The sequence below is a fragment of the Rattus rattus genome, chromosome 4 (genome assembly GCF_011064425.1).
Source record: "Rattus rattus isolate New Zealand chromosome 4, Rrattus_CSIRO_v1, whole genome shotgun sequence".
Classification (NCBI taxonomy): domain Eukaryota; kingdom Metazoa; phylum Chordata; class Mammalia; order Rodentia; family Muridae; genus Rattus; species Rattus rattus.
This window is the reverse complement of record NC_046157.1, coordinates 7,131,328-7,146,614: the sequence shown is the minus strand read 5'-3', so window position 1 is coordinate 7,146,614 and position 15,287 is coordinate 7,131,328. Positions and strand designations below refer to the sequence as shown.

Below are 15,287 nucleotides of genomic sequence, written 5' to 3'. Positions count from 1 at the left end.
TAACTAGAAAGCTACCTTTGGGTTTCAGGATAGGGCAAGTTGGGAAAAGAAGCTTCGCAGCAGTTACAAAGAGTACTTTGATGATGTTCTTTAGTTGTTGTTGTGTGTTCCCCAAATATCTGCTCAGCCCACATGGTTATGTGTATGCCTATGATTTCAGGGATAACTGTTTGGTATCGGATAAGCAATCGGTGTGCTCTTCCCTGGGGAAGTCTCCTGCCCTCAGGGTTCCTTAGTTGCCTGTGGTTCTTAGTGTAGGGTTGATGCCCCAGGACCTTCCCCCTACTCTCAACCCCCCCCCAATCCACATCAGCATGCCCATTGGTGTCCTGCTTGTTGAAGTCTTGGGTGTAGCTCCTCTGTGATTTCCAAGAGACGCTATCTCCACATCTGTTCCTCTGGCTGTTGCAATCATTCTGCCCCCTCTTCTGCCGTGACCCCTGGCCTCAGGGGGAGGAGTTGTGTCGTCATTACTTAAACAGGATAGAATGCTATCATCAACCACAGGGTCCACCATAGCCTAGCCTCTAAACATTACCCGGTGAGGTAAACAGTGCATAATATAAAATCCAGGGCCCCAAGTCCCATTCTTGTGCTTTACTCTTTATAGTTTTAAAATATTCAGTGCATGCGGGTGGGGGGTCATGGCTGCTCTTCTGTTTGTGCAATGATAGACTCCGCATGCCTTCATTCATATGTTAAACCGTAAACATCAACAAACTTCTCTTACTGACCAAGAGGGTAACAGGCTTCTGGGACATGGGTGACCTGGCCAGACACTGCATTTCTGGACAGAGTGGGGGGGGGGTGTCTAATTGTAGTTTCCTCTAGTTACATTTTTTTTTTCTCAGCTGCTTACCTAACCTGGCTGTTTGAGAAGTTTTTGTTCCTTTGCTTCTCTCCCTTGATACAGATCATATCTGTTGGTTTGCCTGGGGGATCTTCTAGATGGGACACTGGGGTAAAGGGTTTCCTGGAGGCATTTGACTAAAGAATCTTTTCTCCCAGAAACCCTGAGCAAGTGTCAGTGAGAGCACAGTTGAAGAATCTGTTCTTGGTCCTTCTCTCATCCCTCAGCCAGATCTCTACTGAGGTCCCCTGAGGGTCTGTTCCACAATTCCCCCTGTCAGTTCCTATCTCTAGATTATCTGTCTCTTCTATTCCCAACACAGATCCCTGTTCTCTCAGAGTCATCGCTGTGGCAGGACCCTTGTTTTCCAGATTGACATCTGCAGCCCTCGTCCAGAATTCTAAAACTGGCGGGGCCAGTTTGTCCATAGAGTGTCACAGCCTTAGCTTTTAGAGATTACAGAGAACATGGTGTCCTGGCGGCCAAGGTTAGGTACCCAGGGGGCTTTTCCCAGCAGCCAACAGACCCACTGTCAGATGGAAACCGAGGGGTGAGCTAAAAGCCCTGTGATGCTAGCTGTGTGATGCTAGCACACCTCAGATACTTCCCTATCCATGGGTACATAAAGGCCTCCTTTCTGCTCCTATTTTGTTTTTATTATTATATGTCTTCCTTTTATTATGAAATATACTCAGAGATTTATTGTACCGAAATAGTGCTTTCCCCTCTCATTTTGTAATTTTCAAAATATGCCAAGCTCAGGTAAGAGCTTCCTGTCCAGTGGGTGTTGACTGTTCACATGCCCTTGGCCAGAGGCCTCCAAAGGACTGCCCCCTTCACAAGGCATGGAAGGACAAGTTAGAGTTCTACAGAGCCCACACTCCAAAGGAGCCTTTCCCAAGCAAGAGAGCAGCACTTTCTCCTCAACCTCTCCCTCTACACTTGGGGTCACTATTCCTATGTGTTACTTTCTAAGCAAAGCACAGTGCATACAAACCCAGAGTAGCCTGCTTCTGGGAGTTGGGCGCACATGATGAGAACATCTACAGCTTAGAGACATTAACTCTTGGATATGTTGCCACCCTTCATTCAGTGGGGGAGGGTAGGCCTTTTCCTACTCCCGAGTGGAGCCTCTTTCCCCTCTGGCTGGTCCCTGGACTGAGGTGCTCAGCTGTGGGACTGCCATGTTTACTGGCCAGGTTTCCAGGTGGTTGTGGCACTCAGCGTGCCCACGACAGTTTCTCAAAGTAAGATCTGAAGACAGAAACCAGAGAAATAAATGCTTTCAGTAACTAGGTGTGCACAGGTCCCTAGGCCTGGCCCCAGACCGACCACGTCCTGTCCCTGAGATAGGTTAAAGATTATAATTTTATAAGTTCCTGTGGTCTCCATGAACCCCTCTAAGTGAGCAAGCGATGTCTGCCTACTTCTTCTTCCTCTGTGGTGGGAGTGATGATGATGGTTCTCCAACTCTGAGGATCTCACCATGGTCTCTTTGGTTTGGGGGTTCTAGAACTAACAAGCTTCTACCGATGCAAGTGGATGGAGAGCCCTGGATGCAGCCGCCATGCATGGTGAGTTAGCCTGTCTCGGGGGAGAGTGAGAAGTGTGGCTTTGTTTTACGTCTTTAACCCACTGACTTGATATAAAATCACTGCATCTCAACGTCGAAAGCCAGTAATTGCTGGAATTAGGCAGGATGACAGGAATCCCTACCGTTTGTGACCCTGATGAACCTGGGTTGAGGAAAATCCATCCAGTCTTGTCCTGTGCCTAAAGTCAGATGGCCAGGCCACCGCAGTGGTGGCTCAGCATTCACAAGCGCCACTGCTCTTGCAGAGGACTCTCCAGTTAGGTTCCCACCCGACCGGGTCATGTGGCTTAGGACTGTCTACCACTCCAATCCTCAGGGGATTGGCATACACGCACATGCACATGCACGCACGCACGCGCACACACACACACACACACACACACACACACACACACACACACACACACTTTTAAATAATTAAAGTAAGTCATTTTTAAAATGGAAGAAATCCTACTTTTCTCATGTGGCTCAGAGATATCCAAAGACAGGCTACCATTCTGCCTCTGCCTCTCTCTGCCTCTCTCTGTCTCTCTCTGCCTCTGCCTCTGCCTCTCTCTGCCCCTCTGCCCCTCTGCCTCTACCTCTGCCTCTGCCTCTGCCTCTCTGCCCCTCTGCCTCTCTTTGCCCCTCTGCCTCTCTCTGCCTCTCTCTGCCTCTCTCTGCCTCTGCCTCTGACTCTGACTCTCTAACTCTCTGCCCTTCTGCCTCTCTTTGCCCCTCTGCCCCTCTGCCCCTCTGCCCCTCTGCCCCTCTGCCCCTCTGCCCCTCTGCCCCTCTGCCTCTCTGCCTCTCTGCCTCTCTCTGCCTCTGCCTCTCTCTGCCCCTCTGCCTCTGCCTCTCTCCCTCTCTCTGCCTCCTGCCCCTCTCTCCCTGCTCTCCTCTTTCTCTCCCTCTCCCTCTCTCCCTCTCCCCCCTCTCTCCCTCTCCCTCTGCCCCTGCCTCTCTGCCTCTCTGCTCTCTGCCTCTGCCTCTGCCTCTCTGCCTCTGCCTCTCTGCCTCTCTGCCTCTGCCTCTGCCTCTCTGGCTCTGCCTCCAGCCTGCTGGGGCTATAGGCATAAGCTGCCAATGCTACCACACTGGCATTTAAACATCTGAAGTATATTTTTTGGTCCTTCTAGAGTCTAAAACCCCAAATCAAAATCTTAGCAAGGCTGGTTTCTGGTGTGGTCTGAATCTACGAGAACTAGTGTCCTTGGCTCTACCTCATGTATGTGAGCCACAGAGCACACATACATGGAGGGACAGTGTTGTAACAATACAATGGGAAGGCATCAAGCTGGCTGCAAGTCGGAGATGTTTTTTTTTTTTTTTTTTTTCCGGAGCTGGGGACCAACCTAGGGCCTTGTGCTTGCTAGGCAAGCGCTCTACCACTGAGCCAAATCCCCAACCTGGAGATGTTTCTTAAAACACACATCTACAACAAAGGAATATTTTGTATATGTTATATATTACACACACATATATGCTATCGTTTATATGTTATATATTATATACATGTTATATATGTTATGGGTTATATAGCCATTATATATAATTTTATTATACATTGGTGCTAAATACTATCCTTTACCAAGCATAAGAAATCAAATGAATAATAATCATAATAATGATAATGATAATTGACAAAGTAAATAATGTTAAAGACAGTAACATCTAAGACTGGTTCTTAGAAGAGAAAATCTGGTATAAAGAATATGTAAGTGTAAAAAATCTTGCAAATGTATATGGGTGATGGCATTACTTGATTATAAAGTAATATGTAATTTTGATTCTAAACAATGAACAAAAATTCAAAAAAATCCAATCATTAATGAAATAGAAAATGCTTACAAAGACTTAAATACAAAATTATCTCAGAATAGATGAACGTCCCAGGGATCGATATACAGGTAGTGGTTTCTGGTGGGAGGCAAGACACTGTGCATAGTCGATGGAAAGTTGCCTGTGCTCCTGCAGATAATGCCTCACTCTGCCCTGTAAGGAGTCCTAATCAGACTCAGTGGTCAAACCAAACAAAAGGCACGGAAGCAGAAGGGAAACTAGTTCGAAGATCAGTGGGACTGGGAGAGGACAAAAGAGGTCATGGGTAAATGTAATCAAAGTATATTACACACATGTACGGACATGTCATAATGAGGGGCTGGGGACGGCACTCAGTCAAGTAAGGTTGGTTCCCAGGCACGGATAACAGCCTGCTGTTCTCATGCATGCCTGTAACCCGATTGCTATGGAATCAGAGACAAGACTCCCTGGAACTCTCTGGCGAGCCTGGCCAGCCAAAGGGTAAGCCGTGAGCTCAGAAACAGACTCTGCCTCCATCCTGTGACAGAGAGTGACAGAAAATACTGACATCAACCCTGGACCTCCACAGGCGTGAGCACACACATGCATACACACTACAAGCATATGTGCACACCTGTGTCCTTTACCTCTCACACACACACATACCCCACATACAAAAATGAACTAAGTAACTGAAAAATTATTCCTAAAAATAGAAAACTATAAAGCAATCATACCCAAAAGAATGTGATGTAAAAATTCAAGCCAAAGTATAGGTAGGTTAGTAAAATATATCAAAAGGTCATTCAACCCTGAGGACACATTATAGGAACGAAAAGGGAAACTTACTATCATTGGTTTAGAGAGAGAATTAGCATGATAATATAAATAAATGACCAAAAGTATTCAATTATATTTCTGTTTTGAAAGATTAGTTCTAATTTTAAATGTGTGTGTGTGTGTGTGTGTGTGTGTGTGTGTGTGTGTGTGTGTGTGTGTGTGTGTGCAGGTACCCATACAGGCCAGAAGAGGGCTTAGAACCCCTGGGGCTGGAGTTACAGGTGGCTGGGAGCTGTATATGGGTGCTGGGCACTGGGGTTCTCTGCAGGGACAATAAGGCATCTTTTTAACCCAGCATTTTGTTTGTTTGTTTGTTTGTTTGTTTTGTCTTGAGGCAGGGTCTCCCCGTGTAGCCATAGATAGCCTAGAACTGCTACGTAGTCCAGGCTGGCCTCAAACTCACCATCTGCCTGCCTCCTAAATGCAGGGATTGAAGTCTGGCAACAATTCTTTCAAAAATAGAGATTCATAGAATACTAGGACTGGTGAGATGGTGGTGCCCCACACCTTTAATTCTAGTCCTCCAAAGGCAGAGGCCAGAGGATTTCTGTGTTTGGGACCAGCTTGGGCTACAGAATGAGTTCCAGGACAGACAGGCAGACAAGGATACACAGACTATCTCAAAAAAAAACAAACAAACCTAGAACTAGAAAGAAACTCCTTCAAAATAATTTACTAAATACATAACTTCAGAAAAATTCCCATTAAACAAATAGACAGGAAAGAAATGCTAACACTGCTTGGCAGTTCTAGCCAATGCGATATATTCAAAATATAAAATAAATATAAATATTTGAGAAACAATCAAAACTGTCATTATTGTTAGGGATCGTGGCCACAGACAGCTCTAGAAATCAGTGGGAAACCTCATAACATATATTATTTCAGCAAAGTCCCATAGGAAAGTAGACAAGAATAATAGCTTTTCTATATATCAGCAGCAACCAGCCAAATGAATCTACTAGAAAAAGAATAGTGTAAGAGTAACAACAAGTTGTAAGATACACAGCTGAATTGTGGGCAATGAATGTAAAGTTTTAGAAATTGAATATGGAAACCTTCTTAGTTTCTTTTCCTGTTGCAGTGATAAAACACCCTGACAAGAACAACTTAAGGGAGAAAGGGTTTATTTCCACTCACAGTCCCAGGTTACAGTCCATCCTAGTTGGGAGGTCACAGAGGCAGGAGCTTGAGGGAAGTGGTCACACTGTGTCTGCAGTCAAGAGCAGAGGTTATGTAGACTAGTAGTGCTCAGCATACCAAGACCCCTGGCCTGAGGAATGGTGCCACCCACAGTGGGCAGGGCTTCCCAGCTCTGTTTATCAAGACACTCCTCCACATGCCAACCTGATCTAGACAATTCATCAGCTTTTCTGGAGTGCATTTTGAACCACGGATCAAGAAGAACCCATGGCTGGCTTATTAGTTGAGAGCACTCTCTGTTATGCAATAGACTCAGGTTTGGTTCCCAGCATCCGCATGGTGGCTTCCCACCATCTATAACTCCAATTCCTGGAGATCCAGTACCTTCTATGTGCCTTTGTGGGTACAGCATGCACATGGTGTGAAGACACACAGGCAAAACACTCATAAACATGCAATTAAAATGAATAAATCTTAAAAATAGACACAGATGCCTAAGAATAGCAATTTCTACTTCATGCAGCTTAATTTTCATGGAAGTCCAGCCTTTAGTGACAAAGTAGGTTTTTTAAAACATTTATAAAGTTGAATTTATGGATGTCAGTGTTTACTCACATGTAAGTGTGTGCACTGTACACATGCCTGGTGCCTTCGGAGGGCAGGAAATGATACCAGATCACCTGAAACTGGAGTTACATAGAGTTGTGGGCTGCCATGTGGGTGCAGAAAACTGAACCCAGGTCCTCTGCAAGAGCACCAAATGTTCATACCACTGGGCCATCTCTTCTGCCCTATTGAAAAGTTTTAAATACACTTCGTGACATTCACCGAATGGAATAATATTTAGGCATTGGAAATACAATTTCATAAAAATTTAAGGACTGGAGATGTAATCAAGGACCAAATGTTTTCCTAACATATGCAAGGCCTGGGCTCACTTTCCAGCGCTAAGATAATTAATTAAAGGGTAAATATTAATCCTAAATTAAATATTGACATTATAGCACCGGCAAAATAATGTCAGAGCACAGTAGATTTAGAGGCTGATCTCAATTTTAGTCAAAACATGCAAGCATGGGAATAAACTGAAGCAGGGTACCAAGAAAGTAAGTTGCTTTCTGTGTGGCTTTCAAACTTTTAAGTTGTTTTGTAGATTCTTTAAAACGAGCAGGTATCTGTTTATATAGAGAAACACTGTCTTAGGGTTTCACTGCTGTGAACAGAGACCGTGACCAAAGCAACTCATATAAGAACATTTAATTGGGGCTGGCTTACAGGTTCAAAGATTCAGTCCATTATCAACATGGCAGCCTCCAGGTAGACACAGTGCTGGAGAAGGAGCTGAGCTCTACGTCTTTATCCCAAGGCAGCAGCAGGAAAGTCTCCCCTGCAGGCACCAGGAGGAGGTGCTCATTCACACTGGGTGGAGCCTAAGCCTAGGAGGAGACCTCAAAGTCTGTCTACACACTGACACACTTCCTTCAACAAGGTCACACCTCCTAATACTGCTACTGCCCATGGGCCAAGCATACTCAAACCACCACAAACATATATACATACATAAAATATGTATTTATTAAGAACCTTTGCCTTACGCAGTGCTGTAAAATGACATCTCGTGCTTCACTACCAGTTAGGTGGTTTCATTGTTCACACTATGATCCCAGCACTGGGGATGTGGAGGCAGGAGGATTACATATTTGAGGTAATTGTCAGCTACATAATGAGTTTCAGGCTAGCCTGGGGCACATGAGACTTTGTCTCAAAAAGCAAAACTTTAAAAGACTCTTTCTAAAGCAGGATAACGGATGAATCATTAAGTTAAAATGTACTTTCCAAACTTGAGTGAATGTGTGACTTACTGGGGTGGGGGCTAAAATCCACGTGACTAGAACATCTCTCAGAGGTCTGACCGAGTAGGTCTTGATGCCCAAGAATTGGGTGTTCTGACAAATTCCAGAGAGATGCATGCTGCAGGTTCAGACACCAAAGCTTGAGAACCACGATGAAGGAAACCTCCCCACCTATTAGCAAGCCTCACTCTGCAAAGCCTGGCTTGCCCCTACTACATCTGAAGCCCGTCTTGGGTCGTTTTATGTCGCTATGAACTATTTTAAGGAAATCGTCTTCAGGGAGAAGGGATTATTCTGGTTCACAGTTCAAGAGTACAGTCAAGGCAGCAGGAAGTAGAAACAACAACAACGTGGTGTCTACGGTCAGGAGAAAGAGAAGGATGCAAGCCCCGCTTGGCTTCCTTTCTCCATTTACACAGTGCAGGGTCCCAGCCAGGCTACGGTGCCCCGCCTCCCTAATTAACATAATCAGGAAACTCGCTTCTAGATTCTGCCAGGTTGATCATTGACTGTCCCGGTCTCGAAGGCCTCTCGTGCTAGGAAACTCTTCTAAATGAGGATTTCAAGGTCTTGGAGGGGAACTGAGAAATATCTAAGGTTTTAAAAATGATCGTACAAACTCTGGCAGCCCCCGCCCCCTTCTGTGATCACTTTCAGAAGGAAATTTACTTTAACCTCTTGGCTGTCAGAGAGACCATTTCAGACCTCTCAGGTCTGTACTCTTCTGCCCTCCAGCCGACCTGGACAGGCCCGGGGCGCCTCCCCTGTGATTTAGGGCGGGTTCACACTCCATTTGCCCTCAGATGGAAATATCCAGGATGGACTTCCGAGGTTCAGTGTTTCTTTTGAAGTCATAAAATGTGATTTTTTTTTCAGAAACCGAGACTGTAAAGCCAATCTCTAACACGAGTGAGAGAGACGCATAGCATTTTGCTCCACTGAAGGGAGAAATCACAAGCTGTGGTAGTCCCATGAACTTTGAACTATGACATAGGAATCCTGGATCAAGTCTCTGTGTGATGGAACAAAACACTTCACAGTGGAGCCCATCTCTGTCTGTCTTGTTGTGAATCACAGAGACCGAATTTCCAGCCCAGTTACCAAGTGAACTTGGGCTTTAACTACAGAAACGTAGTTAAGGGCTGAAGAGATGGCTCAGTGGTTAAGAGCACTGACTGCTCTTCCAAAGGACCTGAGTTCAAATCCCAGCAACCACATGGTGGCTCACAGCCATCTGTAATGGGATTCGATGCTCTCTTCTGGTGTTTGAAGACAGTGACAGTGTATTCATATACATGGAGTAAATAAATAAATCTTTATTAAAAAAAAACTCTAATTAAAAAAAAAGAAAGAAAGAAACGTAGTTAAATCCGGGGTTGAAAAGGTGGGTCTAACTACGTCAGACTATCTCCTCAGTGAACTCTTGACTACTTTAACCATATACCCTCCTAACTTAGGGATAAAGGTCCCATATCTTTTTTACTCAAAATGAGGGTATGATTTCATACATCTCTCAGTTACCTATAATAATAAGATCCTCAAACATGATCAAATTTTCATGTAAAAGACACTCCAAGCACTCACCCTACTGGCACATGTGGTTAAACTGCAGAGATGCCTTGGTCTCTGCCTCGGTGTTGCAGAGCCACTCAGAATCCCAGCTCTCAGAAGGAAGGAGGATCGCCACGAATTTGAGGCCAACCTGGGCTACATAAGAGAGTTCTAGGCCAGCCAGAGCTACACAGTGAGCCTGTCTTTAAAAAACAAACAAGCAAACAAACAAACAAAACAAAAAAGTTGAAAAACAAATTTGAGTTTCGCTTTGTTAGCTTTGGAGGGACTGACAGACAAGTACTTAGTTCGGTTAGAGACAGAGAAAGAAAAGGAGAGAAACCAGGACCTTCTATCGGAATGTAAACGTACACACAGCTGCCACCCACTTCCCCCGAGCACAGCCATAGGGAATGCCAGGGGAAAATGCTTTTCTTCTCTGGGCTGGTTCCTCTTCCCCAACACCTTCTCCCAGCATGCATCTGATTGGTTCAGGGATACCAAAGCGAGGAGGCAGACGTCTTCCTCAAACTGGTGTGTGAGCTCAGGAGCGAGAGATTTGTCCCAAAGCCCGTGTCCCAAATCTCTATCATTTTAGCATGTCGAATCGCCGGGCCATGAAGCGGCACAGTTAGAGTCCCCATCTGAGGCTCACCTCCATCTATGCTAGGGCAAACGTAACAGCTGCAATACGGCGCACAACGGGGAATGAGGTTTGATGCAGTCTAGATCCGTTCTTGTCACCGTCTGCAGACTGAAAGCCGAGGGGGCCATCGTTTCAGCTCTAAAGGTCTTTCCAGGGTCTTTTGCTTCCCTAAAAATGTGAGCCTGACTTACAGTAGATCCTTCATAGCCAGACATCCCTACTTCAGCCGCTCTGCTGACCTCTGTTAAACAACTACCCTCATCCCGGCTCTCCTCGTGTTCTTCAGCCATGTTTAAAGGGTTCTGATTTACCCCCCCAGGAACCCAATCTGATCATTCCCTTTGAAAGCGCTGTATCAGCCAACTGTCCAGTCTCCCGCATCCCTCGTCCCGTGCTCTCAGCTCAGCCTGATGCACTGTTCTCTGTGCCATGCCTTCTCTTTCTCCTTTTCCTCACCTTCAGACATTAGGGGCCTCCCTATCCACATCAGACCTTCCTTGCTTCTGACGGTGTTTTAGACCCCGTGGCAAATCCTAGATTAATTTAAAATAGATGATGGGTTTTCTCTTTGGTAATTCTTCTTTTTCTTCATGGTCATGTGGCCCCTTTTAATAGCATGGCAAAACTACAAAGATTAGGTTCTTAGAGTGACGGAATTCCAGGTTCTGTTTCCTTTGGCATCTGCTCTCTTTCTCTCCGGGATAAACCTAGCCATTTCCTTCCGTGTTACAGTTTACGGGGGGGGGGGGGGGGGTTCATTGGCAGTCTGTCACGTGATCTTTCTGTAAAGAAATAGTATCAGTGTTACCCTCACTTTGAAGTTTGACAAGCACTGTTCTCTGAATGATGAATTATTTGTCCAAAGCTCTGAACCAAGGAAACAGAAGTACACGGCCCCGCACCCAAGTCTTTGAATCCTAAGTACTTCCTGTTCTCTTATCAACCACCCACTCTGATCATCTATCATACTTGATAAATGTTGATGGAATGATAATGAGAATTATTAGTGTGGGGGCATCACCAGGCCACATTCAAGTAGGGATTAAGCATTTTGAAACCATGCATATAACTAATGGAATGTTTACAGGATAAAGTAAAGAACCTTAAACCATATATATATATATATATATATATATATATATATATATATATATGCATATATATACATATATATATATGCATATATATGGTTTGATGGTATAGATGAATATATATAAATTCATCTAAGAAAATAGGGCTAACTTAGAGTCTAAGAAGAGGGGATAGACCTAAGGGACTCATTTGGAAACTGTCCAATGAGGGTTATTGGCCAGAGGTTAAACTGAAGCCTCCAGGTCAGCTGGTTGTGACATATGTCTGCTGCCTGGGCCGGGATCAGGGCTGGGAGCATGGAGAGCTATGCCCCTACCCCACCATGTGACCTTTGACTAAGACAAGTCCCTGACCAAGCTCTGGGCTCCTCTTCCTTATCCATCCCACAGAGTGGTGAACGGGAAGGTTCCTGAGGTTTCCTCTGGCTGTGACATTCTGACAGGCTATGAATAGCAAGGACACAAGACAGGTGCTAGCTGACTGCCACGTGGGAAGCTCACACCTGTCTCTCCCTGGTGTTTCCGCCCCTCGCTTCCAGCAGTGCCAAACTCCAGGCCCGGTCAGGGTCAAGTTGCCAATTTTGAAACCGTTCAAGGACAGTTGTCCTGCTTGGGGCTCCTTTGAGCCCAAACTGGCCTTCTTTCTACTCCGCAGTTCACTCTGCCCTAAGTTACTGGACTGTTCATTACCACTAATTGACCTCTGTTTCCTTTTTCAGATTAAAATCACTCACAAAAACCAGGCACCTATGATGATGGGGCCTCCCCAGAAGAGCAGCTTCTTTTCTCTGAGGAGGAAAAGCCGTTCAAAGGACTAAACCATATGCCAAGCACCAGCTCTACCAAGAAAGGAAAGAAGAATATACACGCACACGCACATGCACACGCACCAATGCAGACACACGCGCACACGAGCACGCACACACGTACGAACGCACGCATGCACCTATAACCAGAGGAAGCAAAGCCACCTTCCAGAGGGAAGTATAATCCTGCCATGTGGTCTACCTATTTTGAAAATGGATCCACTCCTCACAGAGCCAATACCCATGAGATATCCCGGATGGACTCAGGGCCCACAAAGACGGGTTGGCTCATACAGCGACTTTCACATTCCCACAGGCTTTAGACTTTGAGCCTGAAGGAGACGTCTCCCTTTTTCTGCACCACACTCCAGTAAGGCTCCAGGCTGTAGGTTTCCTGCCTACAGCAAGATCGGATGTGGTCAAGGGAAAGCGCTCCAACCCAGAAAACTTGCACAAAAGTCCTTCTGTACAAAAACAAAACAGCCTACAGCTCTCCAAGCAAAATCCTTGGCAGGGCTCAGCGAGCACAGGACGGTCTCTTTGCCGTCCTTCAAGCAACAGCTCCTCCCTTAACTTGCAGAGGAAAGCCAAGAAGCTGTGGAAAGCCGGTTCCATTCTTGGTTCCCTCTGCTGTCCATGGGTACTGGTTCGCTTCCTGAAGCATCTCTCGGTGTCTGTTTTGCTTAGAGAGCAAACAAGGCTGCCGGGGCAGCATACTTTAGATGTGGTATTTATTTTCATAGTTCCTATGAACACTTGGGAGGGAGAGCTGAGAAAGTGGACTTTATTTTTCAAATTGATGTCATAATATTGTGTAAAAAGGAAAGAAAAAGAAAAAAAAAAACCCACTACCAGTACTCCCTACTCCTCACTACCACACAAGCCAAAGTGTGTCTCTTTGAATCCCAAGCCCTGGTGGCAGAGACGATGTGGGGAAGGGCGTTGGGGGGCTTTGCTGGGAAAACCAGGAGACAGTCGGTCAGGGGATTCCCTGTTTGCACATCCCACTCTCACAGTGTGGCAGAAGGGCTTTCTGATGGCCTTCTAGATGTACATAATAGAGCTTATATGTTTATATATAATATATAAATATTTATTTACTGCCAGACTTTCCCTGATTAGAAATAAACATAGTGTGGGAACAGAATATGGGAAAGAAAAAAAAAAAAAAGAAGGCCCTTACTCTCCCACTGTCATTTGCTTGTAGAGACACATTTCTCTGGCTGGTTTCAAGGTTTACGAGAATTATCTACATCCGGGGAGCAACCATGAAACATGTGCCATTCCAGCTTCATTGTCCCATTGGTTCATAAGGAAACTGAGTTGTGAAAAAGTAAAAGGCTTCTCCACTGTATCTTGGCTAAGGAGGTTTGACCGTAAATGTTACTAAGGAAGTTGCTAAAAAAAAAAAAAAAAAAAAAAAACCTGCATCTGGGAAGAAGGTTATTTCTTGTCACTGAGGATTGGTCATACTTGGATCCAGGTTCCCAGGGAGGAGCCAACATATAGCCAGTGAATGGATGGAGCAAGCCCACACAAGAGAATGGGAGGTGGAGAATTAAGCTAATTTCCAAGTTCTTTATGGCCTGTCCTACATGGGGAGAAGTTGGCCTGATTGTTGAAGGCACCAGACAGATCAATTGATTGACCCTCCATGTCACCTCATCATGGTCACCAGATCTTCTTGCCTTGGATACATTCCTGGCTCCATATGTGACTTCTGTAAGATGTTGCCAACCAGGACAGAATAGTCTTGGTCAGGCTCATCGGGCTTCAGTCAGTTGGTGCCAGCATCTTCCTCCTCTCCAGAGGGCAACTCTACACAGTATCATTGGTAGAAAGCATCCTTTGCCTCAGCCCCCTGGCTCACCTGGACCTTCATTTCTGTCTCAAGTTTCTCAAGAGGGAATCCGGGCCCAGTTGACATCACTCCACTGAGCTGCCTCCTGTCTTGCCATAGACAAGGAAGGGTGTATGAAGAATCTACAAATTGAGCCCACCTCTGAAGAAAGCGCTCATCTAGAATCTAGACGTGGAACACTCCTGCTCAACAAACATGCTTCTACTGAGCAAGGGAAAAACTCAGGTCACATAAAGAGCATGCTGGTGGGATGCTCAGAGATGTGACCAAACAGCTCCCAAATGACAGCAAGTACTACCTGGGAAGCCACTTGGTTCTGAAACTGAGGTGGGTTCCACCTCAAGGTCACTGCTTCTAAAAGATTTGCAGACGTGTTTTGTGTGTGTTCCGGCTCCGATCTCCCAAGGTTACAGATGTTGAGACAGAAACATCAGTAGGTGAAATGGATCCCCAGAGACTCACACGTCTTTCCATGGGGCCCTGCAGAGGTTAAATGTTACTTGACAGACACTGCCCAGTCCTTTTCAGAGGCACAGAGTATGAAACTTCATGGCATTGCACCTCTGATTTGCTAATCTTAGTAGGTCCCGTGTTGTTGTTTAATCTTACCTTACAAGTCATCTTTTAAACACCAGGACTGTGGTTTCTTATTGTGTAGTGTATCATCCAAGCGACCCCCACACCAAGCTCTAAGGTTAACCAACAAAGTATTATTATCTCTACCCTACAGAGGAGAAATGAAGCTTACCAGTGTCTCGTAGCTTCTTAAAGTTACATGGTCAAGGGAGAGCCTGGTCCCTTATGTCTTATCCTGCTCAGATTCCTTCTACACTGTGGATGTGTCCTCACCTGCCTTCATGCTGCTACCCCACTAGCAATAAAAACAATGAAACTGGAAACCGTTGGTGCACCTTGTCGCTGGGTTGATGTGGGTTGGGTACTGTGCCTCAGTGTGCTGTGGTTTCCATGGGGTTTCCCCAGTGAGTTGGGAATGGAGATGGAATTTGTAGGATGATTATATTCAGGTCACAGACCAACTCCTCTCAAGAGAGTTCATTCTGCAGATGGAAAAAATTACGTTAAATTGCCAAATAAATTAGGAAATACTTGGCAGAACCTTACAGAGCCTCCAGACTGGCATTATATAACGTGTGTGTGTGTGTGTGTGTGTGTATATATATATATATATATACATATATATATATGCACATTATATAAGGTGACATAGTACTTAATGTGCTGTATATATTATGTAAATTACATATTTGTG

The 15,287-nt window shown here is 45.3% G+C and overlaps 1 protein-coding gene across 2 annotated transcripts in view; it reads left to right on the top strand.

Moving 5' to 3' along the window:
• The window catches only part of Dgkg (diacylglycerol kinase gamma), a 155,211-nt gene extending 140,295 nt beyond the window's left edge, over positions 1–14,916 (top strand). For both annotated transcript variants that reach the window (XM_032900015.1, XM_032900014.1), the window contains 2 exons: positions 2,364–2,424; positions 12,070–14,916. In XM_032900015.1, the coding sequence (XP_032755906.1) occupies positions 2,364–2,424; positions 12,070–12,168 (160 nt within the window). In that variant the 3' untranslated portion in view covers positions 12,169–14,916. The remainder of the gene's footprint in view (positions 1–2,363; positions 2,425–12,069) is intronic.
• The last annotated feature ends 371 nt before the right edge of the window (positions 14,917–15,287 follow it).